The sequence below is a fragment of the Giraffa tippelskirchi genome, chromosome 4 (genome assembly GCF_054371585.1).
Source record: "Giraffa tippelskirchi isolate mGirTip1 chromosome 4, T2T-mGirTip1v1.2.pri, whole genome shotgun sequence".
Classification (NCBI taxonomy): Eukaryota; Metazoa; Chordata; class Mammalia; order Artiodactyla; family Giraffidae; genus Giraffa; species Giraffa tippelskirchi.
In genome coordinates this window covers 128819538-128838812 of record NC_137278.1, presented here as the reverse complement: position 1 = coordinate 128838812, position 19275 = coordinate 128819538, and the positions used below count along the sequence as shown (strand labels likewise).

The window sequence follows — 19275 nt, the reverse complement described above, 5'->3', positions numbered from 1 at the left end:
AATGATCAGTCACTCAATGGAACAATTGATGAATGAATTAAGCCTGTTTGCTGGATTACAGCCAAATAAAACTAGTCAAAGGTTAATTGAAATCCCATTACATAAAGCCCTGGAGAAGGAAATGGCAACCCACTCCAGTACTCTTGCCTAGAGAATTCCAAGGACAGAGGAGCCTGGTAGGCTACAGTCCATGGGATCACAGAGTCAGACACGACTGTGTGACTTTCACTTTCTTTCTTTACATAAGGTAGTCCAAGCTAACAGAGAAGGTCTCAACATAAAGAATCCAGACCTCTTGAATTTGGTGTTCAGGTTTAAGAAAATATATGTGCAAATGAGTGCCATCTCCTCTCCAGCAAAAAAAAAAAAAAAAGGCTATATAATCACAGTATCAAGAATCAGTTGAAGAATCTGTCACAGAATCACGTTTAAGTGGACTGGCCCTTTGAGTCACATAATTTGCCTCCTACCCAGTACTGAGATTCCCTCTGCAGCAGGTCTGACTTACACCCCTGATCTTCCACAACTGCTACCCAAGGATTATTGGCAGGAGAAATTAGCTCAAGGCCTAGAGGGTGGCTGTACACACACCCTCCTCAGCTTTGCTCCCTCAAAGGAACCAGAGTTTAAAGAATGAACCAAACTGAGAGCTGGACCAGCCAGCCTCTCCCCATGACTAACCATGACCAAGGCTATTTAAATTCTGTGTGTGTCAGCATTTTTAACCGATAAAGATGGTCAGTAGTCTCTACCCTTCTGGTTCTCATAGGATAATAGATGGATGAGTTTTGTGAAACGTATAGCAAAAATTAGGTCATACTTTTTTCTCTCTTAGTGTTTAAGTGTATGCACTTTAGAACCAAACAGACCCAGCTTTGATTTCATTTTTTTTAATTTAAGTATAGTTGATCTATAATGTTGTGTTAATTTCTGCTGTATAGTAAAGTGATTCACCTATACATATATATACATTCTTTTTAAAATTCTTTTTTTGCATTATAATTTATCACAAGATATTGAATATAGTTCCCTGTGATGTACAGTAGGACTTTACTGTTTATCCATTCTACATATGATAGTTTACATGTACTAACCCCAACCTTCCAATCCATCTCTCCCCTGCCCCCTCCCCCTTGGCAACCACAAGTCTGTTCTCTATGAAACAGTCCCAGTTTTTGAATATCAGCTTTGTCTCTGTGTGTCTGTATGGAAATTCATTAACTTCTCTGTGCCTTGGTTTTCTCATCTGTAAAATTAAGTTGCTAAAAGTACCTCTCTCATAGTCACTGTCATGTCCGGAAAGTACCTAGCACAGTGTAAGTGTTCAGTGTTCACTGTTAATTTTAGCTATTTTTGTTTGCAAATCATATGGAGAATTTCAGCTTTCATACCTGTCAAAAGAATCAACCCAATGAAGTAATGATTCCATTTGCTAATTAACCATTGAGATTCCCCAGGGAAATTCGAGAACAGCATGGGGCCAGATAGCTAGAACCACATCAACTCCATGATGAGGTGAGAGGAAGCAGGCCTCAGCTTCTGGCCCAAAAAAGAGAAATCCATGAACAAATAAGAGATGTGTTTACCAAGCATGGACTCTCCGGATCACTATGTGGTAAAAAGAATGGTTTCCAAAGAACTTGCAGTGCAGAAAAGCCAAACATTATAAGACTGTGCAAAACTAAGTCCCAAGTTAGAGATGTTTTGAGAGTATGGAGAATCAGAAATGCAATGAAAAAGGGGAATTGCATGGTAAGGCTTCAGGAAGAGACATGAGCTGAAACTTTCAAGCAGGGCAGAATTTGCTAGACAGAAGGAAAGACGTTCCAACCCAATTGGTCATGAGCCAAGGCTCAGCATGAAAGCAAGCATGGTTGGGTTCAGGATCTGGTGACCTGGGTAGACTTTTGTCATCTGTGGCTACACAACATCTTTCAATGTCTTCCCTTCATTTTGGTCATTTCCCACAGTGAGATCCCCACCTTCTTAGAGTAAAATCCAGGAAACACATTCCCAGACTCCTTTACAGCTAGAAGCCAGGCCTGTGGCCTGGAACCTTTCAATGAGAGACACCCTTGTGAGACCTAGATTCTGATGGAGACATCTGAGTCCTGATGGACAGAGGTGGCGGCTTCCCCAGTGGCTCTGAGGTGAAGAATCTGCCTGCAGTGCAGGAGATTCAAGAGACACAAGTTCAATTCCTAGGTTGGGAAAATCCCCTGGAGGAGGGTGTGGCAACCCAATCCTGTATACTTACCTGGAGAATCCCATGGACAGAGGGGCCTGGCAGGCTACACTCCATGGGGTCGCAAAGAGTTGGACATAACTGAAGTGACTGAGCACACCTGCACGCACGGACAGAGGTGAAGTTTTGTTACTTCCCCGGAGCATCACAGGTACAGCAGCAATGGTCAAAATGTTTGCTCCAGAGCAGCCTCTAGGGGTGGCTGGATGTGGTTCCAAGCTGCAGAACCCCCAGAGAGGCCATGAGCAACAATGTGCTTTAATAAATTATTTTCTGTTTACATCTCAGGCAGAATGGATGCTCATATATGCAAATATGAGTGGTGATAAATACAGAGATGAGACAGGCCTGGCTAGAGCAGGATGAGATTGTAGAAGATGTAGGGGACGTGGGTGAGACAGGATGGAGGGCCTGCCTTTTGTGCCAAAGAGAATGAGACTGCTGCATGACCAGGTATGGGGCCTGAAGTGAAGCAAGGTACCTTTCTGCCCCACACTGGGTCAAATAGAGTCCACTGATCCTAAGTCACATTTGTCATTCCTCCAAGTGAATTACCTTGAAGAGGGATCTTTGAGAAGGAAAGTCACAACCACCATTGTCATCAGATCTGGAAACTCTCCAACAGGTGGTAGAAGAAATGGGAAAAAGAGTTTAATCTATTTTCTTTTTTTAATTGAAGTATAGTTGATTTACAAGGTTGTGTTAATTTCTGCTTCACAGCAAAGTGTGTTTAGTCTATTATTCTGCACCCGGGATTGCAGAGAAGACATTGTCCACTAGGGGACGGGGAGTAAAATAGGGGTCGGGAGTCCATTAGCAGGACAAGGGTGTGGATTCTGATTGGAGAGTCACCAGGGGTGCAAATGATAGAAGAGGAGGAAGCAGTCCATGAGTTGAAATTCTTGATGGTTGGGCCCAGCCCTCCAGGCTTGAGGGACCTAATAAACATTTTGAGAAATCAGAGTTGGCTTACACTCATTTCAGCACCCGGATTATGAAGCTTAAGTAAGTAGCCTAAGTACCTTCTCCCTAGAGAAAAGAGTGAGTCACTGTGTTGCAATGTATAACATCAAAGCCTCATAGGGCTCTGTAGCCAAGAGGCTAGCCAGTCCATGCCTCTACCTCAGGACAGTCCCGCATACACAAATACACACATACACACGCACACAAGCAGCCTCTCCTATTCAGGATGCCCATGGAAGGCAATTCGTCAAATCTTCTTGCTTGCCTAGGCCAGCCAGGCACCATCCTGACCTAAAGAAGATCTTCTTAGATCTAGTTTTAATGCCTTCTGATCCAGTGGGAACTGGACTCCTCTTCATGGGATCAGTGAATTTGGAACCCAACCCTCTCTGGAACTGAAGGCCCCTTTGAACATCAGGAATGATCCTGACCTTCAAAACTTACATTTTCAGTATCTTTTGAGAATGTATTTTTTTTTTTTACTATGAATTCAGCAATACTTTTAAATAAAACTGCATCTTATAATCACATACATTTGAAAATGGTAACACATATATAGGAAGACATACTGTTTATTCCCAGGTGGCACTGGTGGTAATGAACCCACCTGCCAATGCAGGAGACATAAGAGATTCAGTTTCAATCCTTGGGTCAGGAAGATCCCCTGGAGGAGGAAATGGCAACCCACTCTGGTATTCTTGCCTAGAAAATCCCATAGACAGAGGAGCCTGGGAGGCTACAGTCCATGGGGTCACAAAGAGTCACACACAACTGAAGCAACTTAGCAGATACTGTTTATTCAATCTACAAATGTTTGTGCACATGTGGATGCTCAGAACCCTGACAATAACACAGCAGCCATCCTAACTGAGGCCTGTCAGCCTCTGGTCTCAAACTCCTGCCAACCAGACTCTTCCTCTGTTGGACAGCTCTGTCCTTTAGACAGGGCTCACGGTCCCCAGCTGAAATGCCCTGCTGGACTGTGACCCTCTACACTGCTGTCACAGCCAGTCTTCCTTGCCTCTGTTGTCCATCAGCATCTGGTCCTAGCAGGCCTTCAATGTGACCTGAAGTGAAATGGATTTGCTCTCATCTGGCCTTTCAGAGTCACACAGACTAGCTTCCTTGGTTTCTGTATTTTCTTCCAACATTAGAAAATACTATTGAATTTCCAGAAACTGTCCTCTCAGTTAAATATCCCCAATTGCTTCTCCCGATCTTCAGGACACATGGTTTCTCTTCACTCCATTTTGCTCTTAAAATCATGGTATCTAAATAAGATAAAATAATCAGAGGTGGGTAATAACCTATAATGGAAAAGACTCTGAATCATTTTTCTGTACACTTGAAAGTAACACAACATTGTAAACTAACTATACTTCAATTTTTTAAAATCAGGGATGGTATAAGGTGCACTGAAACTATTAGGGGGACACCTACTGTCTGTGATGTGGGCACTGCTTCTTCCAGCAGATGAAGATTCCCTGCCCTTCTTTAGCAGTAGGCTTCTGTCAATCCTGAGCCGGTGGAGGGGTTAGACGTGGACTTTATCATGTAAGTCAGGCCGTCCTGGGTTTGAATCCTGGCTCTGCCTCTTACTCACTTACTGTGGGATCTCAGGCAAGATCACACAGTAAACCTTCTAGAACCTAAGTTTCCTCATCTGTCAAATGGAAATAACAGATTAATCTTCCATAGCTGTTGTGAGGGTTGAATTAAACAATGTATGGCAAACACGAAGAATGCTGCCTAGACATTGTTAGTACTCGGGGGACCCTGGTTATTACTTTGTATTGGTCATTTTATGTCACTTTGGAGTGTACTTCTGTCCTAATATGATAATATAGAATCTTCTGTTGCTCTGGACAAATCACAGGTCGATTCAGTGAATTGACTGCTCCTGTGATGACCCAAGCACTTTATTTTCTTCATGTTTTTGACTTCATGTTCTTCTTTCTCAGATGCAGAGCATCAGCCCCAATCAGCCTTCCCTGGGACTATGAATCTTTATTGAACACTTGCCATTTTCCAGTCACTGTTTTCAGGCACCATGAATGCAGTGATGAAGTTCCTGCTCTTCGAGAGCTCACATGCCAGCAACAAACTGACAGTAAAGCAGTAAATACAGGGGCTTCCCTGGTGGCCCAGGGGTTAAGAATCCACCTTGCCATGCAGGGGACACGGGTTCAATCCCTGGTCGGGGAACTAAGATCCCACATGCCACAGAGCAACTAAGCCCTTGCACAGCAACTACTGAGACTGCATGCCACAACTAGAGAAAAACCCCACATGATTCAGCAAAGATCCCACAGGCCACAACCAAGACCCAACACAGCTAAGGACAGTTCCTGGAAATTCAACAGTATTTTCTAATGTCGGAAGAAATACAACTAAAAGAAGTACTTACTAAAAGAAGTAAGTACACGTTATACCAGGCTGTGAAAAGTGCTATAAAATAAAGGCAGCAGAAAAAAAGGTGGGTAGACATGAGAAGGGTGCTATTTCATTGAGAGTCGTCTGAGCAGACAGCTGAGCACAGTGAGGTGGCAAGGACGTGAAGACACCTGAGGAAAGGGTGTGCTGGGCAGAGGAAACCGCATGTGCAAAGGCCTTGAGGCAGACAGGTGAGGAGTGTGTTGTGGAGCAGCAGGGGACCAGCAGAGCTGAAGCAGAGTGAGGGAGGAGAACAGGCATCAGAGATGAGCTCTGGGGCTGGGGGCGGTGGAGTTGGGGGGGAGTAGAATCCAATCACACATGTGGCTTTGACATGCTAAGACTTGCTTTTACTCTGAGAGGCGAAGCCATTGAAGGGTTTCAGCAAAGGTGGGCCACAAGGTGACTTTTAAACAAATGAGTCCGGCTGCTTTGTGGATAGATTCTAGGGGTCAAGGGGGAACTGATGAGACCTACTCCACCTTCCTTACCTTACAAAACAGAAACCCGCCTTCTGCTTTTAAGCAGCTCACTTCTACCTTCTGCTAGAAGAGGAAACTGAAGGGCCAGCAGCGACAGAGCATTCCAGCGACAATCAACAGGACAGTGAAACTGGAGGCAAAGCAAATATACTCCAATAAAAATTAATTAAAAAAAAAAACTGAACACGAGATTCGCCCTATAGAGCCTTTTATTTATGAAAGATTCCTCTGTGTAATAGGAGCTCTCCACCATAATTGTGCTGAATCTTGTTAGTCTGGTGTGTCTCCTCAAACCAAAAGTTATAAATAGCAGAAATCACATCTTGTCCTTGCTGGGAAATTCAAAACAAAAATGGGAATTTAGTAAATAAATTGATTGAAACAAAAGGAAAAAAGAGGAGGAGGAAAAAACATTAAGCAATCATTTAACATGGGGTAGAGAAAGTCAAAGGGAAATTTAAATTGATTTTTCAGTATGATGATTTTTTAAAAGCATGGCTCTTTCTCTCTTCACTGCAGAATTTCAGGGAGTCCAGCTGGACATAAAGCAGAGGCTGTGATCATGAGAGGAAATAAGGTGACCATGAGATACCATGTAAGTTATCGAAGGAGATTTAGGAATAGTGATTCAGTCTCTGGCATAAAGCAAATGCTCAACAAATATTGAAGAAATGACTATCACTATGGGGAAGACAGAAGACAAGGGAATGACAGCAAAGAACATTTCCTCCTGGTAAACAAGACTGGGGAGGGAGGTGGAGCATCACAAGGCTTAGCCTGACAGCCACGTGGAAGGGCAGTGAGATGCAGAAGTGGCCATTCCCAGACAGGAGTCCAAAGCATGTCCTGGGCCTAAAGGCCACTCCCTAAAGGCAGGTGCCCCAGAGTTCCCTCTGTCTCTTTCAGACCTGCTGTCTCAGACAAGCCTTGTTCTGAGCTTGCCTAGTCTTGGAACACAAACCCAAAGCCCCGTACAAATCAGATCATGGGCCAAACCACCATTCTCCATGCCTGGCCTGGGCCTTGCTTTCCAGCCTCCCTCCCACCACTCTCTGTTCCTAATTCGGCGTGATGTCAAGCTGCTGTGGGTTCTTATACATGCTGCATGGTGCCTCGCTTCCCTGCCTCTACTCTGGTATTCTTACTGCCTAGAGCACCCTACCTCCCTGAGCCCCTCACCCCAACTCCAGGTCCACAACCCTTTCACCTGGTTAACTCCTTCTCAGGCTTCAAGATTAATCTCAGGGGTCACCTCCTCCAGGAAGCCTCCCTTGATTCTCTTGGCAAAAGTGAATGCTTCTGGGACTTCCCTGGGGATCCAGTGGTTGAGACTCTATACTCCCAATGCAAAGGGCCTGGGTTCAATAGCTAGTTGGGGAACTAGATCCCACATGCCACAAATGGGAGTCCACATGCCACAGCTAAGAGTTGTCATGCCAAAATTAAGACCTGGAACAGCCAAATAATAAAATATTTCTTTTTAAAAGCTGAATGCTTCTTGCCTGTGATTTCAGAGCTTCATTGTTCACATTTACCATTGCTCTTGCTTCAAGGCAATGGCACCCCACTCCAGTACTCTTGCCTGGAAAATCCCATGGATGGAGGAGCCTGGTAGGCTGCAGTCCATGGGGTGGCGAAGAGTCGGACACGACTAAGCGACTTCACTTTCACTTTTCACTTTCATGCATTGGAGAAAGAAATGGCAACCCACTCCAGTGTTCTTGCCTGGAGAATCCCAGGGACGGCGGAGCTTGATGGGCTGCCGTCTATGGGGTCGCACAGAGTCGGACACGACTGAAGCGACTTAGCAGTAGCAGCTTGCTTCCCTGTAGCTCAAATGGAAAAGAATATGCCTGCAATCCAGGACACCCAGGTTCGAAGCCTGGGTCGGCAAGATCCCCTGGAGAAGGGAATGGCAACCCACTCCAGTATTCCTGCCTGGAGAATTCCATAGACAGAGGCGCCTGACAGGCTACAGTATATAGGGTCGCAAAGAGTCAGAAACGACTGAGCAACTAACACATACACCATTGCTGTTACCACTCTCATGAAAGTATGGGAAGTCTGAAATTAGCATGTCTGCCTCCCCAACAACCCCCATACTCATGAGCCCACAGTCACATGAAACTATGTCCTCCCCAAGGGAGAGAGTCCCGCAGTGATGCCTGTCCAGCTGAAGTCCTCAGATTGTGGATTTTCAGACAGAAAGCTCCAAGTCTGATGAGAGAAAGGCTGCAGGCCTTGGAACAGTATGCAGGGAAGGGAGTGTGATCAGAAGGAGGCCCCAGGAGGCCTAAGGGAGACCGAGCAGCAGGGTGAGCCAAGAGGGTGGAACGGCTCCCAGGGGACTTCCTAGAAGAAAGGGTTGCCTCTTAGAAAAGATTAGAGTCCTGCCCTCTGTCAGTTCACCTACATGTCCCCTTCCACCACCTCACCAACTTGGGAGGAAGAGTCTACTGCTGAGTCTCAATCTTCAACACAGTGAAAGATGGAGCTGGTGCTAAAGTGGCACCTTTTTCTCTCCGCCTACCCTTCCCTTTGTCCTAGCACCGAATCCTGAGGGGGCCACAAAGGGGGTCACAGGTCCCTCAGCCACCTCCCTGAGCGGCTCTTTTATGTTAAACAGGAGTCTTCTTAAATAAATTTAAAAAACACACCTGCGTAGCTGCTTGCCTGCAAATGCAAATATGTTTACGCTAAGATACACACGTACATGTCTCCTCTACAATCTAACTTTGCAAGTCGTCAAATTCAACTGAGGAGGCCCTGAGAGGCCCCGCAGTGACACGCCTGTGCTCCCGCCCACTCAGAGCACAAGAAAGGCATTAATCTGCCAGGCTTCTGGGTTTCAACTTCTGGTGTGGCTCACTGTGACCTGCAGCTTCCTGGTGGGTGAACTTGAGAAGCCCCTCCCCTGCTTTCAACCCTTGACTCCTCCTTCCACCCCAGAAACTCGGCGAAAAGGCCTATTCAGCATCCTCCCAGGGGAGGGGTGCAGTGAGGGGAAGAAGTCCAAGACTTCCTGCTCTGCCCACGGTGTGAGCCCCAAGACAATGCGGAGATTAACTTGTGAAGGAGCAGCCAGCCAGCCCAGGGAGCGGCTGTTCCTGGCAGGAGGCCCCCGCCAGGGAGCACAAGCCCCTGAGGTGCACCCTTCATTGCTCTGCCCTGCTCCCTAAGCCTGCCTGTGAGCAGAGATCGGCCTGGACAAACTGTGTGCCCTCCGTCTGCACACAGTAAGGGCCCGTGGGAGGCACCATGCGGAACGATTGGGGTCTGCAGACACTCCCTGGCAATGGAGGGTGGGAGGCACCAACTGACAGCCCGGCGGGGGTGGGGGGAGTGCAATCTGCAAACACAGCAAGAAGGATACAGGTCAGACCGCACACGGGAGCTTCTGCTGAAGAAGGGAAGGTGGTAATGCTTCAGGCATCATGGAATCGGTCCAGAAACAAAGGGTCCACAGAGGCTATATACCCAGACCCCCACCTCCGATTGTCCAACCAGAACCTCCAGGGCTGGCCCCAGTCAGGCACCTTCTACTGCCCCTACTCTCCCACCACACAGGGGCAGCCATTCAGATAACCCTGACAGAGTCACCTGAGGACAGAGGCAAGTGAGCTCAGCACGAGAGCTCTATTAGAGCAACATGCTTTCACGGCTCCATCCAACAACCGTGACCTTGTTGATTATGCCAACAAGTTCCTGAAAGCCTTGCTGACCTGGAGGGAGAGCCGGTGCCTGGAGTTCGGTGAAGACAGGGAGGCCTTGCTAGACGCTGAACATAAACTCTCCATAAGCGCCATAACCTCTTGTTCTGTATTCAGTGGAGACCCGACTGCCTGACCCCATACCTGCCCTACGCCCCACGCCTCCACACTTGCACCCCTTCCCACCTGGGTCTCAGCACTGAGATGGCACTGCCCTGCTTGCCTGTACAACTGTTGGCTGTTTTGAGTCTGTGCTCCTATTCTGTAGGCAACCTTCAGGCTCCACACACCACACTTCTCTCCCAATAATCTGGGCAATTTAAGAGAAGAGATCTGAGATATTAGCGGATGACCTTAATAGAGACAGACAGATCCCTTGGGCCCCGGTCTCTTTCCCTTTCACCACAATTCTGGGGACTTCGCCCAAGGAACAACACAACTGCTCAAAGATGAATGTCAAAGGTGTTTTATTGAAGATTCACCAAAGATGGATAAAGGGAAGGAGAAGAGTGGACAGGGTACTCAGGGGTTCTTGTCCCAACCTTGCAGGGTAGGTTGCTGCCCAGTGATGGAGAAGGAGTTTTGTCCTGATGTAGAGGGAGACGTGGGGTCTGGTAGGAGGCAGCGGTGGGCTGGGAGGGGACATATGACCATGATAATCCTGGAGATGAGGCACCTGGTTGGATTCTCCTCTCTCCATGGGAGGTAAAGAGTCAGCCGACACCTCTCCCATTCCAGCTGGATCACAAGCCAAAAAATCAGGGGGAAACTACCAAACTCTAAGAGAGCAGAGTCCATGTCCTAGCACTGAGGTGACACTGGTGAGACGAGCCCCAGGAAAGGAGAGTGGAGGTGGGGGTGAAGGAAGCAGAGACACCAGGGCTGGACAGGCTGGCTGCAGAGGGCTGCAGGGCCCCCGTCTCCTTTATCGGAAGGACTTCTTGGTCACGGTGGTGGTAGAGATGATCTTGCCGCTGGAACTGCCGCCGATGCCACCACCGAATCCAAAGCCACTTCCGGAGCCAGAACCCAGGCCAAATCCAGAGCTGCCTCCTAACCCTCCACCGAGGCCTCCTGCGCTGGAGCTAGAGCCCAGGCCAAATCCAGAACTGCCTCCTAACCCTCCACTGAGGCCTCCTGCGCTGGCAGCACCACCAACCACAGCTGCGGGAAAAAGGCAAGGACAAGGTTACTCCAACACCATTGGTACCAGGAATCTCACCCCAAACCAGGGTGAACAAATGGCCACAGCAGGGAGCAGACAGTACTTACAGATGCTCACAGCACTCTGGCATTCTCCAGACATTCTGTAGGGGAGAGAAAGAGCAGTGAACCTCGGCAAGCCTGAAGCCATGCTTCATTCAACAAGCCGGTGGCAAGCACCCTCCCTCTTGTTAAGCAACCAAATTGAGGCTTGACTGTGAATCTGTCATGTAATAGCATCCGGGTTCATTACACACCAGCACTGAAGCAAGCAGTGCAGCAGAGGCGTCCTGGACTGGCCATGGCTCTGGACCCTCTCCATTTCCCCTGTTCCCACCCTGCCTTCCCCACTCACCGGCACTCCTCGCCCTCCAGCAGCTTGCGGTAGGTGGCGATCTCGATGTCCAGGGCCAGCTTGACGCTCATGAGCTCCTGGTACTCTCGCAGCACCCGGGCCAGCTCCTCCTTGGCCTTCTGCAGGGCAGCCTCTAGCTCTGTGCGCTTGCTGTAGGCATCTTTTAGAGCCACCTCCCCACGCTGCTCTGCATCGGCCACAGATCCCTGCAGAGTCTGGCACTGAAGACAACAGCAAGGACAGGCAGTCAGTCATTAGGGGCCTGTTGTCAAGACCTCGAAATCTGTCCCCTCTCCTGTAGCCACTTTACTTGGCTTAGGATGTTAGGATTCTGTCTGTCCTTCTCCCCACCTTCCCTGACTCTTGCATTTTATTCACTCCTGCTAGAGTCCACCAATGCCCTCACCTGATTGATTCAACAAAAATGAATAAAACCAATGAAAAAGAGCCAAGAAACCTTATTTACTGAGGTATCATATCATGTTAACTAGGTTACTGCTGAAAAGATTTGGGTATGACTTGTTCGTTTTCAGTAACTAAGTCGTGTCCGACTCTTTGCCACCCCATGAACTGTAGCCCGCCAGCTCCTCTGTCCATGGGATTTCCCAGGCAAGAATACTGGAGTGGGTTGCCATTTCCTTATGCAAAGAGCTACAAATCCCCTGCAGACCAGCTCAAGATCTTCCAGCCTGATGCCTTGTCTGCTTGTCTACTCTGGAGACATGTCTTGGGCCCCTGGCCCTGTAGTGAGGCTCTCAGGTAGAGGTGACACCTACCTGCTTCTTGACATTCTCGATCTCAGCCCGCAGCCTCTGGATCAACCTGTTAAGCTCTGAAATCTCATTCTTGGTGTTCCTCAGGCTGTCTCCATGTTGGTCCACTGAGGTCTGGAGCTGCTGGACCTGAGACCCAGGGAAGCAAGGGTCAGGGCTGTTTGAGTGTGGTCTATCCTCCAATGAACTCAGCAGAAATAGCCACAGGTGGCAAGGGTAATACAAAATGTCATGTAATCTCCAGGCAGACCAGGATCAGTGATGCCCAGAAGAATCAGTTTACCTCTGACCTCTCTTGGGCTTGAGCTGATGATGGCTTGCTCACAGACATCAAAAGCAGAGCCCCAGAAGCCACCCTCAACTCCGGAGAAACCCCCAGCACTCACCTTGGTCTGGTACAGGGCCTCAGCCTCAGCCTTGCTCCTCTGGGCAATCTCCTCATACTGGGCCCGGACCTCAGCAATGATGCTGTCCAGATCCAGGTTGCGGTTGTTGTCCATGGATAGGACCACAGACGTGTCACTGACCTGGGTCTGCATCTGGGACAGCTCCTGCAGGGAAAATGTCTCATATCAGGCCTACCGGAGGGTCTTCCCTAATCTCTGACACCAGAGACCCACCATCATCATGGAAACGGCCATGCCACAGGCTCAGATGGGAGCCGACTTGGCATTCCCAAAGTGTACAGAAGAGGAGGAGGGTAAATTTCCATGTAGAAATCAAGTGGTTGGTGACATCTCAGGACAGAAGAGCAACACCTGTAGTCTTCCCTGCTCCCTGGGGGCCACAAGTCACTCCAGGTAAGGGGGCTCAAGTATGTTGGCATGGAAGGGAAGATAACGATCTATCTCACTGGGGAAATGCTAGTCGGCAATCACTTCTATCCCATGCAAACTTTAGATCTAATCCTCTAAGACAACCTCTGGTTTAGAGAACCTCTCGGTTTCAGTTGAATCTCTCACTTCAACCTTTTCTATCCATGACCTTGCTGAGAGCCCATGGCCCTGAAGGGAGTTGGAGTTCTTTCAAAGGACTGTGAATTCCAGCCAGCAGCCTCATAGGTGGAGGCCTTCCCTGAATGGAGGGGATTGGAGATGGAGTCCTCACCGCAGCATAGAGGACCCTCAGGAAGTTGATCTCATCGTTGAGGGCATCCACCTTGGCCTCCAGTTCCACCTTGTTCATGTAGGCAGCATCCACATCCTGCAGAGAAGGGAGGATAAGAGACAAGGTACAAGCATTCCAGTGAGGGGCAGGGGGCATTATGTGACACAAAAAGGTAGCACCAGGTGAGGTGGTGAGGGCCTCACCTTATTTGGCCTGTCCTGCCCCTAAAGCCACCTGCAGACATGGAAGTTAATTATCCACATGGGCTTTTTTCACAGCCTTAATTCCTAGTTCAATGAGATCTGGAGAGTACCAAGGAAGGGGCGGTGGGGGAGAGACGGTCAGGATGAACCAAACCCATGATTCAAGCCAAAGACCACTCCTGAGAGAATTGGAAGCACATCCCTACCCTCCTTCAACCCTCACCTTCTTGAGGACCACAAAGTCATTTTCAGCAGTTGTGCGTTTGTTGATTTCATCTTCATACCTGGGAGTGGGAAGATGAGAAAGAAAAGACAATAGCTCCACAGGGAGCTAGTGTTTCTCACTCTTTCCTGCTGGTTTTCAAACATCTATTGGAAAAACTCCATCTAATTGGCTACGTTTTCCCATGTTCATGCAGATATTAATTTCATTTACATTTGCTGAGTAATGACCTTGTTTGAGATACCAGTCTAGATTCTAGTTTATTCAGACAAGTGAAAACTAAATTTTTAAAAGATTGTTTGCAAGAGGTAAGATGTGAGGAGGAGAATAAGCATGATCTGGTTGATTTTAATTTCAGTAGAAGAGCTGTCCTTTGGCCATTAGGTGGACTGAATTCTTAGAAGAGTTGCCAATGCTCCAGTTCTCTTTCTTTAGTATGAGAGTGAATTGAGAGAGGGAGCTGGTATTTTTCTCAGTTTCATCCCATAATGAGCATAATAAGAGCTACTATGCATTCAATGTTCATTGTATGCCCAGCATTATGCTACCTGCTTTCTCTATCTCATTTAATGACATTTAATTCTCACAACCTATAAGGTGGAACTATTATTCCCATTTTAAAGATGAAGAAGAGAATTTGAAAAATGGTAACGATAACCCTATATGCGAGACAGAATAAGAGACACAGATGCATAGAACAGTCTTATGGACTCTGAGGGAGAAGGTGAGGGTGGGACGTTCTGGGAGAATAGCATTGAAACATGTATATTATCATATGTGAAACATAACACCATTCCATGTTCGATGCATGAGACAAATGCTCAGGGCTGGGGCAATGGGATGACCCAGAGGGATGGAGTGTGGAGGGAGGTGGAAGGGGGGTCCAGGAAGGGGAACACATGTAAACCCATGGCTGATTCATCTCACTGTATGGCAAAAACTCCTACAATATTGTAAAGTAATTAGCCCCCAACTAAAATAAATAAATTTATTTTAAAAAATAAATAAATAAAATAAAGATGAAGAAGGACTTCCTTGGCGGTCCACTGGTTAAGACTCTGCACTCCCTCTGCGGGGGGCATGGGTTTGATCCTAGGTCAGGAAACTAAGATCCCACAGTCTGCACAGTGCTGCCAATAAATAATAATAAAGATGAAGAAAACCAAGATTCAGAGAGGTTAAGCAAGTCAGCCAAGATCACACAGCTTAGTAAGTGGAGGAATCAGTATGCCAAGCAGGTCCATCTCTCTTTACAGCCTGTATTCTTCTCACCCTGCTGTGTAACTTTTCATCTGTTTGGTATATGTCAAGCCCAGCTCCCTAAATCTATCACTCATTTGCTGTTTGGGGCAACTTAGAGTTGATGTCATCCTATTTTAAAAAGTGACCATGTAGATGCAGGAGAACAGACTGGAGGTCGTCCCTGACTCTTCAGGGTCTCTTCTGAGCCTGAGATTCTAAATGACTGAAGAGGAGCCTAGGGTCTAGGGCATACTCAGATAGGTTTGTTGGATGGCGTTCTCTCCCTACATACTTGGTCTTGTAGTCCTCCACGCTGTCCTGCATGATCTTCAGCTCAGACTGCAGGCGTCCTTTGTCATTGGCTAAGGTATCCACCTGCTTCCTCAGGGCATTGATGTAAGCCTCAAAGAAGGGTTCAAGGTTTTTGACAGATGTGGTAGTCGTCTGCTGCTGGAGGAGTTTCCACTTGGTCTCTAGCACCTTGTTCTGCTGCTCTAAGAACCGCACCTGTATTTAACAAAGGCACCAATCAACTGATGAGAGCCTGAAACTCTGGCAGGAGGGCTGGACCACACCAACCCAGTCAATCCAAGCCAACCAGGCAGCCCAAGAGCCGTTGGAGTAAGGCCACCACCTTACAACTTCAGGCACCATCTGCTGGAGTCAATATAGCAACCCCCCTCCACAGAAACAAGTAGGTCACATGTGTTGGGAAGAACAGAGCAGAGCCCACACATCGGGGCCTGACTGTGCAGCAAGAACAACTGGACCACAGGGGTCCAGTAGCCCTAGGAAGAGTTGCTGAGAAGAACAATGGACTTCTATGAAATAATAAAACAAATTCAGGAAATACAACCAGAGCCTAGGTCCTATTGCATTCAATGTGACCTCACCCAATGTGATAAACTCCCTGAAGATGTTTTTAAACAAGCTTTCTTATAAATGGACCTCGTGTGTTCCTGTGAACCTGTGCACGATGGCATATAAAATGTTTAAGATCAAGCCCTAGACATATTCTGAGTCTCATAGACTCAGTCCTACAAGGGAACTTCCTTGAACTTTCCCTCTAGGAAGAGATCTAGCCAGATAAACCAAGGTGTAGCATGACATTTCCACTTTATGTGCCTCAGAATAGAAAAGAAAGCACATAAGGGTGACTGATCATGATTTGAACTTAAACCGATGATGGGAGATAAGACAAGTAAGCACCCAACGGTCAGTCTTACTTTTACATCTGTAGGTCCTAGAGTCACAATGAAAGTAGCCCTTTTAAGCTACTAGGGATTTCTTCAAGCTAGCAAGAACAAATATTCCCATTCAATCTACTCCAAGATCATTCATTCTTGCCCCATTCATCTAAGAGAACTAAGACTTCATTGAACAGAGAACCAGGGCACCCTGGGCCAAATGTGTTACACCCATCCATTCAATCATTCATCTTTGGATTAGTGACTCTCTGGAACTAATCAGTTTGCTATCATCCATCACACATAAACATAGCATACAGCGTAAAAGTCTTGAACCTCTAGACCTTGCATGGAGAAGGAAAGTAGACTACAAAAAAAAAAAGAGAGAGAGACAGAGATTCGGCCCACCCCCTCTTCAAAAAGACCCCAAAATGAGCAATTTTGCCCAGAGTCAGGAGGATGGACGCAATGACCTTCTGAGGTCCTCATGGGACCTGGAATCTATCACTGGAGTCAGTCCCTTTCTCATTTGAGAAAGCAGCCTGGTTTTCTTCTGCTCCAAAATCAGAAGTGCCAGTAGTTAAGCAATCATATTAACTAGAATGAATTGACTATATTATTAACCATGTAATTTCTGAAACCAAAATCTAGAGAAAAAGCAGAGAAACGAATAACCCACTTTATAGCTGGGGTGACTGGGCCCAGAAAAGTTGAATGATTTGCCCAGAAGCACATAGCAACCTCAGGGAAATTCAAACATTGAACTGCTTTGAGCAGCCTATTTTCCCACCAGCCACAGGACAAAAGAGAAAGAGTAATGGTTCTCCTTAACTGGGTAGGAAACAGAGGCCCAGAGAAATTCACAGGTTTCCCAAGTCTACAGCAGGCTTAGGTATGAGATGCTGGGACTCAGAAACCCTGGCTTCTACCACCTTATCTGACCAAGGGGCCACTCACCTTGTCGATGAAGGAGGCAAACTTGTTGTTGAGGAGCTTGATCTGCTCGCGCTCTTCAGTCCGGACCTTCTGGATCTCAGGGTCAATCTCCACGTGGAGTGGGGTCAGCAGGCTCTGGTTAATGGTGACCTCCTGAATCCCTCCAGCAGGGCAGACCGGGAAGCCAGCACCACCTCGTCCACTGAAGGAGCCCCCGAATCCACCGCCAAAGCCGCCGGCACCAAAACCAGAGCCAAAACCTCCAGCAGCCCCAAAACCTCCAGCAGCCCCAAAGCCACCTGCAGCCCCGAAGCCGGCACCCTGCCGGCACCCGGCCATGCTGATGGAGATGCTCTTGTTCCCCCCGAGGTTGTAGAGGCTTCTGCTGCCAAAGACCCCAGAGGAGCAGCGGCCTGCACCCCCAGACATGGAGACCGAGCTGAAAGCAGCCTTCTTGACCCCACCTACGATGGCCGAGCCACAGCTAAAGCCACGGGGCCCGCCTCGGACACACTGTTGTCTGGCGATCATGACTGGAGAGAGAAGAGCAAGCTCAGAGTTGTCAAGGAGAAGCGAGAAGGGCCAGGTCACTGACTGCAGCAACACCAGCCTGGGTCTCTTATATGTGCTGGAGAGCAGGGCTTGGTTTCAGGGGCATAAAGGGAAAAATCTGAAACATCTCTGGGCTTGGCCTTTGGCACTGGCCCATCCTTCTTGCACCTGCTGAACATGTCACAAACACACCTACAGAAGTCATTCGGAGGGCACACTCTCTTCCCCGAGAAGCTGAACCAGTGTCCCAGGGCCTCCTGGGTCACAACCACCCCCCCACCCGACACTGCACTCTAATCTCACCAGCCTCCAGGGGCCTCCCTGCTCCAGACAAGACAACCGTCGCTCTGTAGCTCACTCCACAGAATTTGGAACCTGAGAGCCTGACTTCAAATGCACACTCTGCAAACCTGCAGCAAGCCATTCTCTGGTGCTCAGTTGCTTCACCCATAAATTGGAAACAATACAAATATTTGCCTTCACCTTCTGTCAAGATCCTGAGATTACAAGGAATGAGGGCTTTGTAACCTGTCAGAGACTGCACGTATATTTGTCACTAGCATTACTATTCCTCTGTGTGCACTTGGCCCCAAAAAGGGCATCCCTGGTGTCTCAGATGGTAAAGAGTCCACCTGCAATGCAGGAGACCCAGGTTCAACCCCTGGGTCAGGAAGATCCCCTGGAGGAGGACATGGAAATCCACTCCAGTATTCTTGCCTGGAGAATCCCATGGACAGAGAAGCCTGGTGGGCTACAGTCCATGGGATCACATAGAGTCAGACACGACTAAGCAACTAACACACACACACACACACACATATATATATACAAAAGGGGAAATCCATAGTCCAGCCTTCTAGACTTCCAAGCCTGTAGATCAGGACTCAGCTTGGGACTTCCTTGGTGGTACAGTGGTTAAGAATCCACCTGCCATTGCAGGGGACATGGGTTTGATCCCTGGTCCAGGGAGATCCCACATACCACCAGACTACAAGCCTGGGCACCACAATTACTGAGCCCGAGCTCTCGAGTCCATGCACTGCAGCTACTGAAGCCCACATGCCCTAGAGCCCATGCTCCGCGACAAGAGAAACCACTGCAATGAGAATCCCACGCACCCCAACAAAGAGTAGCCCCAGCTCTCTGTAACTAGAGAAAGCTTGTGCACAGCAACAAAGACCCAGGGCAGCCAAAAATAAATAAATAGTTTTTAAAAAGACTCAGCTTGACTTGATACACAGTTATTGAAAACCTACTATCTGCCAGGCATGGAGCTGGAGGCGAAATACAGGTGACTCTGCCTCGGGCTCTCCGGACTTACATTCCTTCCTGGGACTCCAGCCTGCATTTACCAGATTCTAAGTCAGCATTCTCCAGGCTGGGTCCTGATTGTGTGTGCCGTGCTACTCCACTTGCTGCCCAGTTATTCGCTTGGCTCACCAGGACAGGCCATGTTCTGTTTTCCCATAACAGTCTCAGCATTCTGGGCAGGAGCTGGAACAATGGGGTGATGGGGAATCCCTTTGGCAGAATAATGAAACCTGAGCCCCTTCTCAGAGCAATGTTTTCAAATATAATACCCTAGTTTTAAGCTCAAACTTAAAGTCTTTCCCACTGAGTGCAGTGGATCTATGTTCAAATCCCACCTGTTGCTACTAACT

The 19275-nt window shown here is 47.9% G+C and overlaps 2 protein-coding genes across 4 annotated transcripts in view; both read right to left on the bottom strand.

Annotated features, from left to right (window-relative positions):
• Positions 1–17110, bottom strand: part of LOC145544438 (keratin, type II cytoskeletal 3-like) — an 82446-nt gene extending 65336 nt beyond the window's left edge. Inside the window, exon 1 of the mRNA XM_081587354.1 lies at positions 17084–17110. The gene's annotated coding sequence lies outside the window, so the exon portion shown is untranslated. The remainder of the gene's footprint in view (positions 1–17083) is intronic.
• Positions 10284–19275, bottom strand: KRT4 (keratin 4). 3 transcript variants are annotated; one of them, XM_081587347.1, is made up of 10 exons: positions 19055–19275; positions 17084–17595; positions 15232–15446; positions 13698–13758; positions 13272–13367; positions 12551–12715; positions 12168–12293; positions 11392–11612; positions 11106–11140; positions 10284–10997 (listed from the first exon to the last, which is right to left on the bottom strand). In XM_081587347.1, the coding sequence occupies exons 1-10, from the start codon at positions 19080–19082 to the stop codon at positions 10759–10761; spliced, it is 1698 nt and encodes a 565-aa protein (XP_081443473.1). In that variant the 5' UTR covers positions 19083–19275; the 3' UTR covers positions 10284–10758. The 3 variants fall into 3 exon arrangements, with proteins under 3 accessions (XP_081443473.1, XP_081443472.1, XP_081443475.1); XM_081587346.1 differs by having other exon boundaries at positions 18967–19105; XM_081587349.1 differs by lacking the exon at positions 19055–19275 and having other exon boundaries at positions 11392–11606; positions 12162–12293; positions 17084–17593.